The sequence below is a fragment of the Ursus maritimus genome, unplaced genomic scaffold (genome assembly GCF_017311325.1).
Source record: "Ursus maritimus isolate PB19 unplaced genomic scaffold, ASM1731132v1 scaffold_14, whole genome shotgun sequence".
Lineage (NCBI taxonomy): Eukaryota > Metazoa > Chordata > Mammalia > Carnivora > Ursidae > Ursus > Ursus maritimus.
Window position 1 is genome coordinate 48184045 of NW_024423786.1, and position 16625 is coordinate 48200669.

At 46.9% G+C, this 16625-nt stretch overlaps 1 protein-coding gene across 3 annotated transcripts in view; it reads left to right on the forward strand.

The window, feature by feature from the left end:
- CACNA1A (calcium voltage-gated channel subunit alpha1 A) overlaps positions 1–16625 on the forward strand; it is a 214655-nt gene that overhangs the window by 36717 nt on the left and 161313 nt on the right. For all 3 annotated transcript variants that reach the window (XM_040629220.1, XM_040629218.1, XM_040629219.1), the window contains exons 2-3: positions 732–837; positions 3349–3488. In XM_040629220.1, the coding sequence (XP_040485154.1) occupies positions 732–837; positions 3349–3488 (246 nt within the window). The remainder of the gene's footprint in view (positions 1–731; positions 838–3348; positions 3489–16625) is intronic.

Here is a 16625-nt window from a genome sequence, read left to right on the forward strand (position 1 = left end):
AGAGGGAGAGAGAAATCTGGAGCAGACCCCCTGCCAAGCGCAGAGCCTGATGTGGGGCTTAATCTCACAACCCTGAGATCATGACCTGAGCCTAAATCAAGAGTTGGATGCTTAACTAACGAGCCACCCAGGTGCCCCTGACCACCCTCCTTTAAACTGCAACCCCAGCCTCCTTTCCTGCTTTTTCTCTGCATAGCGCTCACCACCTCGTAACGCTCTATACGTGTGGCTATCTCACACGCTCACTTCTCCTCCACGAGGGTAGAGATTTTTTGTTTCTTTTACTGTAAGCTGTGTCCCCAGGGCCCAGAACAGGGCCTGGCACCCAGTAGGTGCTGAGTTAATATTTGCTCTATGAATGTTGGAGGTGAGATGGGGGAACAATGTCTACATTTTCCTTAAAAAGTCACCTGCTGGGTCTGTAGAGCAGTGACACTACTCCACAGGACACTCGCACGGGGGATGCATGTTATTATACACTTGCCCAGACCTCCGAATGTTCGACACCAAGCATGGAGCATGATGGAAGCTCCGGACGTTGGGTGATAATGATGTGTCAGTATAAGTTGATTGATTGTAACAAATGCACCACTCTGATGGAGAATGTTGATAATGGGGGGGGCTGTGCATGTGTGGGGGCGGGGTGTGTGTGGGGGGAATCTCTCTACCTTCCGCTGAGTTTTGCTGTGAGCCTAAACAAGCTGGAAAGATTTTCCTTAATTCCTCCATACTCCCTTTGAATATATGATTTTAGCCACCATCATAGCAAACTGCATCGTCCTTGCTCTGGAGCAGCACCTGCCTGATGATGACAAGACCCCAATGTCTGAACGACTGGTGAGTGCTGTCTCTCTTTCGCTTTAGAGGCGAGTGGCCGTGGCTATGGGAGCAGAGGGCAGAGTGGGCTCTCAGTCTTGGAGCCAAGCGCTGGATCACGAGCCCCCCCACCTGGGAAGCCTAAATTTCACGAGCACCAATAATCTGGAGAGAGAGATGCCTTCACGACTCACCCCCCAAGACCTGGCAAACCCGATGCTGCCCGGGAGGGCAGTGGGTGACAGGTGTTCACATTGTCCGTAGAAACATCATATGAGAAACAAAATTCTTTTTTTTTTTTAACGATTTTATTTATTTATTTGACAGAGAGAGAGACAGCCAGCGAGAGAGGGAACACAAGCAGGGGGAGTGGGAGAGGAAGAAGCAGGCTCCCAGTGGAGGAGCCCGATGTGGGGCTCGATCCCAGAACGTTGGGATCATGCCCTGAGCCCAAGGCAGACGCTTAACGACTGCACCACCCAGGCGCCCCGAGAAATAAAATTCTTGTGAAAGGTGTTTGACTATACATGGAAATGAAGAGAACAGTACAATGAACCCCTTCATGAACCCCTCACCCAGATTCAACTGTTGTCAAGACTTTGCCTTATTTGTTTCCTCTGTCCCCTTGCATTTCATTGGTTTGTGTTTCCCGGCCAAAATGGTTGAAGGCAAATCCCAGACAACTTACCAGCTCACTGCCATATACTTACTTAAGTCTGCATTGCTAAAAGTATGAGCATTTTCTTCCATTACCACAGTGACATTTTTACACCCAACACAACTTACAGTGGTTCCTTGGAACCATCTAAGACCCAGTCAGGAATCAGATTTTCTCAGAAATAGCATTTTTCAGTCGGTTTGGTCAAACCAGGATCCAAACCAGGTCTAGATTTTGTTATGTTGCTTAAACCATATATATATATTTTTTAAAGATTTTATTTATTTATTTTTGAGAGAGAGAGAGAGACTATAGCACAATCAGGGGGAGGGCAGAGGAAGAAGCAGACTCCCCACTGACCAGGGAGCCTGACATGGACCTCGATCCCAGGACCCTGGGATCATGACCTGAGCCAAAGGCAGATGCCCAACTGATTGAGCCACCCAGGCATCCCTGCTTAAACCTTTTAAACTAAAGCAGCTGTTTTCCTTCCTGCCCTTGACTTATGGCAGAAACCAGTGCGGTGGCCCTAAAGCATGTCCCACATTCTGATGTTAGCCTGGTTGCTTGTGTATGGTGTCATTTGGCTTGTTCTTCTATCTTCTGTGTCTCGTGTTATGGATGTCAGCTCTGCGGGACATACATAGTCCTCATTCAGTGTTACTCATTGGTGAAAGTCAGCAGAGCTGTAAACTAGCACTAAGATCCTTGTCAATCCCCCTATCCATCCCCAGACCCACTGGTTCCTCTCCTGGCATTCTGCCAGTGCAACAAAGGAGACTTTTTTTCCTTTCTGTCACCTTTTCAGAGCCAGCTGTAATAGCTCAAGTGTAGGTAGAGGGGGATGTAAGAATCCACTCGTTCCTAATCCACAAAGTATAGATGGTTCTCAAGACATCTAACTGTTAATAGGTATGAATTATAACATGTATTCTAAAACATATCACTAACCTATCAAACTTATGATTCCAAGTTTTGGGGGTTTTTTGGGGGTTTTTTAAAGATGAAGCTAAGTAAAGAGAGTCAGCTGGAAAAATAGGGAGCAAATAGTAGTACCATGGCAAGCCGATAGGGAAGGAATCACGAAGGCGGAAAGGATTGAAGCTTGAGAAACTTCGTAAAAGATTGGAAACCATCCACATAGGGGCTCTGATGGAGTGGAGCTTTTAGCTTAATTTCAAATACTATAGACTATCAGCTGGAAGCCGGAAACTGTCAGGAGGTTCAGGGAGGAGTTGGGGACCAGGACACTGGCCATTTGCCAGTAAACGCGGAAGTATTTCTCCAGTATTTTAGCAACCTGAGTGGCTGCGCTGGTGCGTACCAGCTGCGAATCTTCACGAGTGTCAGATCCGGGGGTGAGGGAGGTTGGTGGACAGGGTCCAACCTCAAAGGCCTTGAGGGATGCGTGTGACAAATACACTGAATCAGTGCTTTCCAGTAGAATTCTCCGCAGTGATGGAAATGCTCTCCATCTGCACTGTCTGATATAGTAGTCACTGGAATGTGGCTAGTGTGTCTAAGGAGCTGAATTCTTATTTTATTTCATTTGAATTAATTTACAGTTAAATAGCCACATGTGACCAATGCCTGCTATACTGGACGCCAGAGATCCAAACAAACAATTCTGTTTGGCCAAGTGATATGTGAGGTTGGCCAGAAGGAAAGAAGGAAGGTGTCTTCTCCATGCTTCTGCTTCTCTTGCAAAAGCATTCAGGCAAGAGAACTCTGGAAAGGATGCATTAGGGGGCAGTGAGTGCTGGAGGGTAGGAGAGGTGAGGAAAAATGGGTAGAGATCTCTGGGTGGGCCGGGTCCCCAGTCGTGCCACCCTCTGTCCAGCCAAGATCTTGACCTTACCTTCTCTCCCTTCCAGGATGATACAGAACCATACTTCATTGGAATTTTTTGTTTCGAGGCTGGCATTAAAATCATCGCCCTGGGGTTTGCCTTCCATAAAGGCTCTTACTTAAGGAATGGTTGGAACGTGATGGACTTCGTGGTGGTGCTAACAGGGTAAGTGTCAGCGGCTGTGTTTCTTAGAATTATCTCGAACTCTGAAGACTTTGGAAACATCATGGTTGGTGTGTCTGGGCTGGGCTCGGGAAGGCTGAGTCCCCCTGTGCTTCTTCACCCTGCCTCTGCCTTCTCGCTCCCCATCTCCCTACCCTGGCTGCATGTTGCTGCAGATGCTTTGGTTACAGTTAGAATAATGGCTTATTAGAGTTGACTGCTTCCAGTGAGCTTTGTGTGCATTCTCTCATTTAATCTCACAGCAACCCGGTGAATTAGGAAATATGAATATTCCCATGCGAACACAGAGAGATCCGAAGCACAGATATGAACTTGCCTAAGATCACCCAGCTAGTGGAACTAGAATTTGAGCCTAAAATTATGTGATTCCAGAACTCGAATTTTTAACTGTTGTGCATATGTGGTCCTTTTGCCTCACTTGGGGATGCCTTTATTCAGGTTGGTCTGGATTTCCAACCGGTAAATGTTTGTTGAGGATTTCTGGGTGCAACGGGTTTTGGTAGGGCTGTGGAGAAAACCAAGCTAGATAAGGTACAGTGACTGCCTTTGAAGAGTTTTCGGATCTGTATATAGTGCACCGTAGTTGAAAGGTGAGTGTGTATGCACTTTCCGCCAAGGACCCTTTCTATAAAGTAACACTAGCTGTTATGACAATAGAATAAACTCGGTAATGTCTTACAACAGAAATTTATTTTTCACTCACTGGAAGTCCAAAACAGTTGTTCCTTGTTGGCAGGGCTCTCTCCTCCAAGCAGTGATTGAGGGAACCCAGGCCCTTGCCACATTGTGGCTCCTCATCATTGACTCACAGCTTCCAAGAACTCTGTGCTTATCTCCAACAAACCACAGAAGGGAAATGAGCATGCAAAGTGATACTAGGGAGGTTTTATGGGCCTGGCACATGCCTCTTCCTTTCCTATTCTTTTGGCTAGAATTTATTCACATGACACACATCACTGCAGGGGAAGCTGGGGAGCATTAGACTGTGCTTGGAAGGAAAGGAAGGTGGATTTGCTGAGGGGTCCCCTCTGTCAGGGACCCCAAAGTCCTGTAACAGATGCCAGTGTAGACATTACCATTTCGTGCTGATTTCTGGCACCTCTGCCCATCCACTCCTCTCCTCCAAGCTAAGACTGGCTTGTCTTCCAAGACTCCTATTCATTCCTCATAGTTCCCCTCTGTGGGGTCACAGCTGCCCTCTGTGGGGTCACAGTTCCCCTCTGTGGCATCATAGCTCCCCTCTGTGGGGTCACAGGTCTCCTCTGTGAGGTCACAGCTGTCCTCTGTGGAGTCATCACAGTTCTCCTCTGGGGTCACAGCTGTCCTCTGTGGAGTCATAGCTCCCCTCTGTGGGGTCACAGGTCTCCTCTGTGGGGTCACAGGTCTACTCTGTGGGGTCACAGCTCCCTTGTGTGGGGTCACAGCTCTCCTCTGTGGAGTCACAGCTGTCCTCTATGGGGTCATAATTCTCTTCTAGGATCAGATTTCTCCTCTAGGCTCTGTTGCTGTTCCAGATCCTGCCTCTCCTGGCAGATGTCATGGGTCTTAGCACCCATGCTGTGTTGGCTGGGCTCCTGCAATTCAGGTTTTGAGCACATTTGTTGTTTCATTGCAATGTTGCTTTTCCCAAAAGGAGCTTTGTCATATTGGGCTGTTTTGGTAGAGGCATTCAGATGTGAGTGGTCTGTTGTGGGGACCCTGGGCTAGCTCTAGTGGGCTTGAGTGCTCCTTGAGGGTCCTCTGTTGGTTGCGCCCATAGTCCTGTGGCTTGGGACCTTGGCATGTTCCAAAGACATGTTGTGGTTTTGGGCACCTTTTTCTTACCTTGGTAGGAAACTTGTCTGTGAAACATTCTAATAGCTGACTTTGTTGTTGTTGTTGTTGTTAAAAGTGCATAACAAAGGGGTGCCTGGGTGCCTCAGGCCATTGAGTATCTGACTCTTGATTTTGGCTTGGGTCCTGATCATGGGATCATGGGATTGAGCCCCACATTTGGCTCCACACTCAGTGGGGAGTCTGCTTGAGATTCTCTCTCCCTCTGCCCCTCCCCACCACACTCACGCTCCCTCCCTCCCTCTCTCTCTTTAAAAATAAATGAATAAATCTTTTTTTAAAAAGTGCATAACAAAATATTTAGACATTCAAAAAGTAGAGAATAATATAACAAATATTCGTGTATTCAAATATTCATTCAATGAATATTTTTTTGTGCACCTATTATGTGCCAGGCTCTGGGACACAGCAGTGAACAAAACAGATAAAAGTCCCTCCTTTTGTGCAACAGATAGTCAAGTGGTGAAGAAAAACTAAATGAATAAGTGAATGAATAAATATCTAGTGTGTTAGGGGGCAATGAGGGCTACAGAGAAATAATCAATCAGAGAAAGGATGGGACGTGTTATGAGCAAGAGGGCTGGAAGCCAGGGAAGACTTTATCGGGAAGGCAGTATTTGAATGAAAACCTGAAGGAGGTGAGTGAATGAGCCTTGAGGATAGCTAAAGGAGGGCAGTGACAGGCAGAGGGAATAAATAGCACATGCAAAGGTCCTGAGGCCAGACTGTATCTGGTATGTTTGGTGAGCAGTGAGAAGGCCAGAGTGGCTGGAACAGAGTAAGTGAGGAAGAGAGTGGAAGAGGTGAGGACAGGGAATTGATGGAAAAGCAGCCTACCATGAAAATGAAATCTTTCTTTTTCTTTTTCTTTTTTTAAGATTTATTTATTTATTGGCAGGGGAGACATAGAGAACTGGTGGCGGGTGGAGGGGCAGAGGGAGAGAGAAACTCAAGCAGACTCCACGCTGAGCATGGAGCCTGATGTGGGGCTCTATCTGACGATCCTGAGATCATCACCTCAGCCAAAACCAAGAGCTGGATGCACGACCAACTGAGCCCCCCAGGCGCCCCCAAACGAAACCTTTCTCATACAGTGTAAGTCCCCTGTGTTCTCTTCCCTGGTTTTGTTCCTTTCTCTTCCCCATGCAGAAACACTTCCTGAGTTTTGTGTTTATCATTTCCTGTTATGTATTTGCCCTTTTATATATGTGTAAATAAGGGTATAAGGAATACATAGTACCTATTTTATATTTTGACTACGTAAGAAACATATATGCTGCGTTCTGGCACTGTTTTAAGTTTCTCTGTCAGCGTTTCCTTCGACAGCCTTTCTTCTGCACTCACCGTGAGATTAATGTGATTGACAGGACGAGGTCTCACTCAGCCATTTTCCCTGCTGCATAGTATTCTGCAGTAGGAATATTCTACCATGTATTTATCTCTTTGGGTCATTTCCAGCTTTGGGCTCTTTTGAACCAAGCTGTCCCCTCACTCTTGCTAGTGGATTTCTCCAGGGCTTCTGCCTGGGAGTGGAACTGCTGAGTGGCGTACTCCACAGCCCCGGCTTCACGAGGCATTGCCAAATGGCTCTGCAAAGTGGCTGTGCCAATTTATACTCCGTGGGGGCTGGCTCTTGCTGGCAGGGGCTGGCTTGACCTTGCTGGCAGTAAGAAGCCCTAAGAAAATATCCCTGGTTCTTTATAACATGGTTCTTGGAACATCCAGAGAAGCACGTATACCATTTAGTAGGTAGTAAGTCTCAGTAGATGGTCATTAAGTTGAAAGGCGGCCGGGTGGTAAGTTAGTTAGCCACTGGGCCGTTTGCATCTGCTCCTTGATTACAACAAGGTGATCTTTTCCCCTAGTTTTTTAACATCTGATGAGGCTCTAGAGGAGAAATTCTTCATTGGAGACAGATAGGTCCTAAGGATGAAAGCCTTAGAATGAATGGGATCCGTGGACCCTCTGAAATTGCATGCAAAAATGACGTGTATCTGTATATTTTTCTAGTCTGTAATTTTCATTAGATTCTCAGGGGGTCCTGCTCCTAACACCGCAAGGAGCGACCGCTGTGTTTCTTTCTTACCCCTTTTCCTATCCCTCTACATTTTTCCTGCCTTCTTTTCTCTTGCTTGTCTCCCTGTTGCTTCTCCCGTAATCAGCCACCCTTCCTTATTGTCTCCAGTTCTGTCTCCTTCAAATCAAGCACATAGCTCAAATTTCATTACTTCAAATTCCAGGGGGCTGTTTGGTCTCCTGTTGGGCTGTAAGCAAGGAACAGAGAGTAGGGACTGCAAGCCCCACAAACTCAGCCTTCTGTGTGGGGTGGCGCTGCCAGGCAAATGCTGTGTACTCTTCGTTCCGCGTTCTAGGGGGAGGGGACCTGAGTGTATGAATCTGACACTGAGATGACATGGCCTTAATGAGCACTTTCTGATTAACTCATTGTCTTCTCATATTGCTAAGCAAACCGCAGCATTAAAACACCAGTTCATTTTTCATGGATTGATAAGGTTCTCACCTTCTTGTGTAAAGTTTGGCAGAAAATATCGTACCCATGGAGTTTGGTTTGTTCTGTGTAGTTCAAGGCCTCCGAGAAATTCTAACTTTGCAATTTTATCAAACCCCTTTGAAGTGTGCTTCTATTGTATTCGAAGGTCTGATCGTTAAATTGAAATCGTGTAAGAGGAAGATTTCGGAAGCTTGGCTGTATTTCTGAGATGACAGAGCTTTGACTGTAATGCTCAAACATATGTATAAACATCTGGGAGGTCGAATAATGCAATCGTGCATGTTAACAAAGGAGATTGTGGACACGACCAGGGTAGGGATGAAGACCGTTGTTTTTGTATTCGCAGGCTTAGCCCTGTACCTGGCCTAGGTGTTCAGTAAAATAAATGGCTGCAAAGCGGGAATACTTCTGAGAATCAGAGTGTTCTGGCAAATGCACTAGGCTGTTTATGGAGATGGGACCGTTGTATTGATATAGTCAAACAGCCCAGGAGTCTATGACAGATACTCTGACATCAAATAAGGCATGGGACAGAGGAACTCTGGGTCCTTGCCAACTCTGACATTTCATGACTCTGTAAAAATGATGGCTCCTTTTTGGAAGGTCCTACCAACTGCCCCAGCCGTTGGGAAGTTTTGTTGAGGATCAGAAGTGAGGAAAATACCCAGCCACTCAGGTGACATCAGGAAAGGATGTTGGCTTTGGTTTCATGGCATCACTGAATTTTAGGACTCAATGGACTCTGGCAGGTCGAAACCCTTTATTTCACTCACAAGGGAGTTAAGACACAGAGAGGCTAAGTTGTTTGCCCAAAGTCAAACTTACACTGAGATGGTGGCAAATCAGGAAACTTCCAGAATCTGAAGCTGTGCTCACATCAAGGAGCCTAGAACCCCAGTTTGGGGGCAGTGGGAGTGGTATAGATGACTAATGCCCCCCCCAACTGAGTTTTTGTCATCAGAGCCTTGCCTTTTCCTTCCTTCCATCCCCCAAGTACCCAGCCTGTGGCCCCTTTCCAGAGAGATAGAAAGGGAGCCTCAGATAGTAATCCTAGTTCCCCTTTACACAGCTGAAGAAACTGGGGCCCAGTAGGGTCATAAGGACTTGACCAGAGTCACACACCTCACACTGTCTTCCCTTTGATCAATTGAACAAACACCTGTCACCACTCTTCACTCTCTCCTCCTTCCTTCACCTCCCATGTTGCTGTTCTGAGTTGCCTGAAAATAAAAACAGCATTCTAAACACAACAACAAAAACAACACAGAGTTGGTGCTCTAACTCATGAGACCAACAACAGCTCCTATAAATACCAGCTGCATTTTATTTTAATGTCTCTCTGCATTAATTTCTTCTCCGGTGGATCAGTCACCCTTGGTTTCAGAAGAGTTCCCTACTATGGCACAAATACTTCTTATCATTCAGAGAGTTTTATCATTGAGAGAGCATTGATCTTTTTATTGTTCAAAGCATTTGGTTGTCATGGTATTTGCTGAATAGTGTTCCACCAGGAACAGCCTCACTTCCTAGCAGCGGGGGTTAGCTTCTCCATCTTGTAGTATGGTGACAGTGATAGTAATGATGTTGGCTGCCATGCTTGTTATTCCCATCATTTATTAAGCATTTACTATGTGCCAGCACTATATTAACAATTTCATGTGTGTTATCACATTTCAGTTCCACAAGCCTTTTTTAGAGATGAATCTGAGGCTCAGAGAGGTCGAGCTACTTGCAAGGGGTCCCCCAGCTAGTAAAGGATGGATCAGGATCTCAACCACTCTACTGGGATGGTGCCCTAAAACTAGGATAACCTGAGTTATCCTCAGTTAAGTTCAAAGACGTATATTCAGCCCAGTATCCTTATAAACATAATACCTGTTATTAATAGCGATGGCAACATTGACAAATTAGAACTTAGAAGGCACTTACAACATGATATACTATACATGGATGTATCCTCAGTTAATCTTTACAGCCCTCTGAAATAAGTACCACTATTACCCCCACTTTACAGATGAAGAAACTAAGGCTCAAAGAGGCTAAACACCTTGCCCAATGTCACCTACCTCATAAGTGGTAGATCTAGGATTTAAAGTCAGGTCAATCTGGAGCGAGAATCCATATTCTTGTGTCCTACACTATTTCTTTAAAATAAAATTTACTTTTCTTCCCTATCTTGGACTCCACTGTAGCAGGGAAAAAAATGGGCAAAAGAGATGTCCACAAATGGGAGACTGGCATAGACCAATGATTAAGACCTGGGCTTCAGAGTCCAAGGGAGCTCTGCCAGTGATGAACTCGAGAATGTGCACGGATCCCTCCAAACCTCAGTTTTCTCACCTGGAAAAAGGGATTGTGTCTGCCTCCTCGGGCTGTGGTAGGGATTGGAGAAGGCAACATTGTGGCCGACACCATGAACCGAGCCCCTGGACTATTCTGAGTTCTTCATAAATGGGAGTTGATGAATTGAAGGAAAGGAAATTAGAACATATTCCTTTGGAGGTGTGGTAGATCCTGCAAATGCCCCACTCCATATTTGTCCCGCTCACCTCCAAGTTTACCTGTGATGAGAAGTTCCCATGCAAGCTAACCTCTTTGTACCTCCCGTACTCTCATCTTTCTGCATCTGTGCTGGAGGGTCTTCTCCAGCATTGCAGGAGTTTGTTCAGCCCACATGACAGACGTTTAACACCCCCGGAGCAGCCCTTAAGCAGTGAGAGAGGCAGTCAGTGTATAAATAGGCCTGGCTTCCCCGTTGCTCAGTGAGAAGACTTGGAGGTGTGTTCTACCTCTCAAAGGGCCTTCCACAGAATTGAATTCCAGTTGCTCACGATGATACCCATTCATTAGCGCACCCTTTACTGACTTCTTGCTTTCTAGTTTATCCCTTTTAATTCCACGGATCATCTCCCAAAAGTCCTCGTCTTGGAGCCATAATAGTTAGAAGCCTAGCGGGTTAGAGATTTCAGCACCCTGGACAGCGCACAGCACGCCTCACCAGATAAAGACTTCCTCCTTTCTCCCTCCGCCCCTGACTGGAGTGGGGAGGGGCTGAGTGAGGACCAGGTGGCCAGGTGACATTGCTCCGTACTGAGCTTCTTGGCCACTTTCCTTGTGTGGCTGGAGAAGACCTTGCCATCCATCTCTCAGCAGGTTTAGGGGCTTATTGAGGTCTTGTCCCCTTGAATTGCTATGACAAACACCAGCCTGCCTCCAGTGAGGCATCTGGCCACTGCCTCTACAGTTTGCAGGGCTAAATGACTCCTCTCTTCTCACCAGGGCAGGGAGGCGGCTGCCTGGCGGGTAGAGGAAATCTCAGCGGAACGGGAAGCAAGTGGGTGCCTGGGGCTGAGGCAGAGGCTGCCAAGTGAGAGACACTGTGCTTTGCTTTATGCAGGGAGGAGATACATTGGAGATGCTCTGTTGTGACAGAGGTTGTAGAAATTGGACAGTCCCCTCTCTGGGCAGGACCTGGGCCTGTCCCAGAAACGACAAGCCCTCGCCTTTGGTGGGGTCATGTAGTAGTAGAATGGTAAAGCTGAGGTTTGGCGGGCGGGGTCTAGAAAAATCAGAGCCCCATTTTTTTGACTTCTCTGGCTATAATGAGCCCTTTGGTGATGTCCACCAATCTCAAAGGTGTAAATACCTTCTGTACTGATGTTCCCCAGACTTAAGTTTTCTGCCCGGAGCTTTCTTGCAGTCCCCGTGTGGGGAGGAGTCCACGGACATCTCACACTCAAGATGTCCAAAACTGAACTCCTGTGCCTCCTTCTCATGTCGCTCTTCCTGTCTTTTTACATCATCGGATGGCAGCTCCATCCTTCCCGGGGCTCTGGCTAAAAATCTTGACACCTCCTCCCTCATGGTCCATCCTTTCGAAAATTCTGGAAGTTCTGTCTTCTTCCACCTCCGCTGCCACCACCCGGGCTGAGGCATCATCATCTCTCAGCTGGCTTGTTGGAGCAGGCTGTGCCCAGGTCTCTCCACGTCTGCCCTCCTCCCCCACAGTCCGTTATCAACACAAGCAGCCAGAAGAATCCTTTTAACACATAAATGAGATCAAATCACTCTTCTGCTCACATCTTCCTCATGGTTCCTGTTTCGCTCAGTGTAAAAGCCAAAGTCCTCACCACAGCCCACAAGGTCCTGCATGATCTGCCCCCGTCACTTCCCACCCTCATCGGCAGCCACCCTTTCTCGCTTGGCACCAGCCGCGCGAGGCTCCTCACTGCTTCTTGAGCACTTCAGGCGCGTTTTTCCACCTCGGGGCCTTTGCACTTACAGTGCCCTGTACCTGGTATGCTCTTCTCAATCCATGTCCTCATCTTGAAGACTTCACACCAATGTCCCATTGGCTCCTTATCTACAATCCCAACACTTCTGACACTTCCTGTCCTCTGTCTTCTATTTAGATTTTTTTCTGTGCACTTGCCGCTTTCTGACAAAGTAGATATTTCACTTTATTTTCTTCCAGTCTCCTCCACTAGGTAAGCTTCCTGTGGACAGGGATTTTGTTTCTTCTGCTCATGGTGCTATGCCCCCATGCCTAGAATAGTGCCAGGCACACAGTAGGTGCTCAATAGGTGTTTTTGACAGAATGACTGAATAGATGGTACTTATAACCTGCTGATGTTGAGGGAAGTCTTGGAGTACAATAAATTGAGGCACAGAAGCCCTTCCCAAGTGCCCCTGCATTTCACCTGGTATAGATCTGATCGTGCAATTTTGGAGGGCAGTTGGAAGTGTCACCTTAACTATTATATGTACTGTGGCTATGATAAGCCTGCCCATTAGCAGTAGTCCTGCCCCAGGAATTACGGCGTGTCTTATGTGTTGAGCTCTCAATGGACTAAAACTCCTCTGGAATCACCTTTTTAGCTACTTTGCACTGATAAAGTGGCACAAGCATGAACAGGTTTGTGTGTGTGTCGGGGGGGTGATATGAGCAGCAGTGTGTTCTCAGGTCTACTGTGTATGGTTATGCAGGTTGCACACTGAACCAGACAGCTGGAGTATATTTTCTAAGTGTGTAACTTGTCTACATGTAAACTTTCGGAGACATCACAGGCTGAAATGTATCAAATACTTCATGCTCGGGAGTCCCTTCCACCCTAAGAAGCTTTGATTTTAGGAGTCGTGTTTTTTTTTTGTGGTACCGAAGAGACACGGTTGGTGCCGAAGCTCCTGGGTTGTTTTGTTTTCGCTGTACACAGGCATATTTGGAGGCCACCCACAGAATTTCAGGACGCGAAACTCTGGCAGTAGGAACAGAGGCAGGAAGGAGACCTAAACCCTAAACCTCAGTCCTGCTCTGGGTACTAAAATGTGGCTGGTGCTGCTTTCCTTTGCTTCACGTTGGTATGCCAGGGACGTGACGCTGAACCGTTATAAGACTGAGTGGACAGGAGGGATCAGACTGAGAGGTCTTTGTAAACTAGACTGATGAGTTTTGATTCATGGGAAATAGCCCTGAATGTTTTCAAAGCAGAAAGTGCAGAGCGTGTAGCAGAACTGCATTCTATGCAAATCTGACTTATACAAAATCATTGTTATGTAATTGGCACACATAGAAAAAGAAAAAGGATGACTATAATAATTAAATAGTGAGGTCATTTCTACCTCTCATTGCATTTAGTGAGTTTTTTCCAGGGAATGAGCATGATTCATGTTCGTCCTAGAGCCCAGTCCATCAGCTAGGAATGTTTTCTCTTCAAGTAACAGAAGAGACATCTAGAAGGGACTTTATCATTAAGTAGATGTTTTTGTTACCTGACTTAGAAATCCACAAATCTGTAGACTGGGATTAGTTCAATGGCTCAGTGATGTCCTCCCACCCCCCGCCCCCATTGAGTTGAATTTCGACCTCATGATTTGTTGCCCCAAGGTGGCAAAATGGCTGCCATATCTCCTCCTCTCACGACCTCATTCAAAAGCAGGAAAGTAATGACTGGGAGAGAAAACTCCCACTGGAGGCTTTTCATTTTTATCTAGGAGAAACAAATCTTGCCTGGAAGTTCCCCGCAGATTTCCTTCCACATCTGATTGGCTTATACCAATCACATGACCATTTCCAGCTTCAGGGCAGACGAGAAACATGAGTGTCTGGCGTTTTTGCCATTTTATGGGAGGCTAGTTCTACTTGCAAGAAAGATGGGGAAGAGGGAGCTGGCTGTTGGGACAGTTAGTGGTATCTGTCACATGAAGCATCCCATTCACATTCTTTTATATCACATATTACTGTCCAGGTTATACACGCTTATTACTGCCCAGGCTTAAATATGCAAAACTATACATATTGTACTTTATGGATGATTTAAAGGTTGTTGAGGGTGTTTTTTGAGTCTACACAATTCTTCCTTTGTGCACTTAGTTCAGAATCAGAATTTAACTCTCCCATGTCAGACAGGACATCACTTTGGGGATGTGGGTTCAATTCCTGGCTCTCCTGCTCAGAAGATGTGTGACTTCGGGCAAATGATTTACTCTTCTTAGTCTTTATTTTACTTATCTGTTAAATGAGGCTCATGTTAATACTAACCTCATTGTGTTGAGGTGAAGATTTGATAGATAATTTTTAGCAATAAAATGTAGTCAAGAGGAGGGAGTGGGGAGGAGGATTCCTGTGGTGGAGGAAGTCCTAGAATTGGGGTGATTCCATGTCTGGGATGATTTGGGGTGATAATGGAAATAGGAAGGGAGGGATGGATTTAAGGACTCGTTCCCAGAAAAAAGAACATTCCAGAACATGATAATCAACCAACTATTGACGGGTATATTGGTAGTGCCATTGCAGGGGCCCAGGGCGCTTCTAGTGAGAACTTATTTCAGTCATGCTGAGGTCCCTGCAAGACATCAAAGTAGAAATGTCATTTAGACAGATGTGGACACGGTTAAAGCCTGCCTGCCCGGTCTGGCCTTGAGAGTCATCCACAAAGAGTGTGGTTAAGGCCAGAGAGTGCCTGAGCGCTGCAGGCGTGGTGGTGTAAGGGACAGGAACACAGGGTCGAGGAAGCACCCACACCAAGGGACCAGAGGGAGGAAGAGGGTCAGGGAAGGAAACAGAAGATTCCGGGGACAGACAGGTGGTTAGCAAGAGAGGCAAGCCACAGTCAGCCACGTCAGTTGCAGCTGAAGAGAGACGAAAGTTTTGGGGGCTTTGTAATTAGGGGGAAAAGAGAGACTCTAAAGGGTTGTCCATAAGGGGGATGGGGACGCGTCAAATCTTGGTGGCAAAGGTCTGATTGAAAAGCAAAGGAAGAAGGAAAAACTTTGGTAGTTTCTACCACCTGTGCCAGGGTTTGAGGGTTGGGTGACCTCATTTGGGGACCAGCTTGATTTCCTGGGTCTTTTTCCTCTCCTTTACAGTTTTTTTGGTTTTGGTTTTGTTTTGTTGTTGTTGTTTTATCGGAAGAGTGAAATAAATAGTGGGCGTGTTTAGAAAGATGAAGAAAATGGGCATTACATATTATTATGTATCTCTTCCCAAATAAAACTCTGGTTACATCATACTGAAACATCTGGACGGATCTTCATGAAAGGGGAGGGCGCGTTTGGGGTGGTTTTACCCGGTGATAATAGGAAATTCACCTGAGAGGCTCAATCATGCCGAACTAAGAGATGAGGCAGCGGGCAGCAGAAATTGAGGCTCAAGCCCGGCGTGACTTCTCAGCAGTGACATGTCTGGTGGATCTGGGTTTCAGAGGGGAGTCCTACATCAAAAGGTGCTCAGGTGGCACCTTCGAGTTGCAACCTTGCTTTGCCAGTCAGCTCCTCCTTGTGCAGGCGGCTCTGGAAGAGGGGGGAGCCAGTATGCACGGCGGCTAGGACCGCAGGCTCGGGAGTTCGAACAGTTCCAACACACAGCTCCGTTCCCCGGCGGTGTGACCTTGGGGAGGTGACAGTGTCTCCCCGGAATCTCAGTTCGCTCCTCTGGAAGACAGGCTAATGTGCCCTAGCTTGCGGAGTTGTTTGGAAGGGTTCATGAGTTCATGTCCGACATGTGGTGGGGGGGAGTTTATCGATGGTATTTCCTGAGGGATGGTTTGAAGAGAAAGGAAGAAGGGCCTCGGTGCTTTTGTGGGCCTCAGCTTGCTCATCTGTGAAATGGGAATAAGAGTTGTACCTACCTCAAAAGGTAGGATTCCAGGCGATATTCCATGTAAAGCACTTAGAAACTGGCGCGGAATGAGTGCTCAGTGCTGTTAGCGATTCTAACGCTGATAACTGTAATTATAATGATGATAATAATTATGAGTGCTTCTCCAAGCCCAGTTCCACAGACCAGTTAGTTCGCTGGAGAGAACATTGGCTCCTGATAATTTGGCACGCAACATCTAATCCCCGCTTCCAATCTGGGGAGAACCCCCCACCCCTTAGTGCGTAGTACTCCTGGATCACAGGGCTCCACGCTCGCTCACGAACCGAAGGTTTCAGGAAGGGGGAGTCGTCCTCTCTCCACCCCTTGGTAATCAGGGCGTGTGATTCAAACTCAGCCAGTCACACGCTCCCCGACCCAGGAATTGGAAAGCAGAATGTTTCGGACACGAAGCGAGGGTTCCGGCTTCCTTCCTGGCAGCCTGCTGCCGTGGGGGCTGTGGGTCTGGCTGCATTGCTCCTGCCCACTTTCCAAGTCCCCTCCTCTGGACTCCGGCTGATTTCCGGCTAAATTTCCTCCGGCATTTCCTAAAATGCCGAAGACAGACAGCCGGTTTCTGGTGTTTGCCACCGAGAACTCAGACTGACTCTGGGACAAACATTTGAAGGCCAGTAGTTTG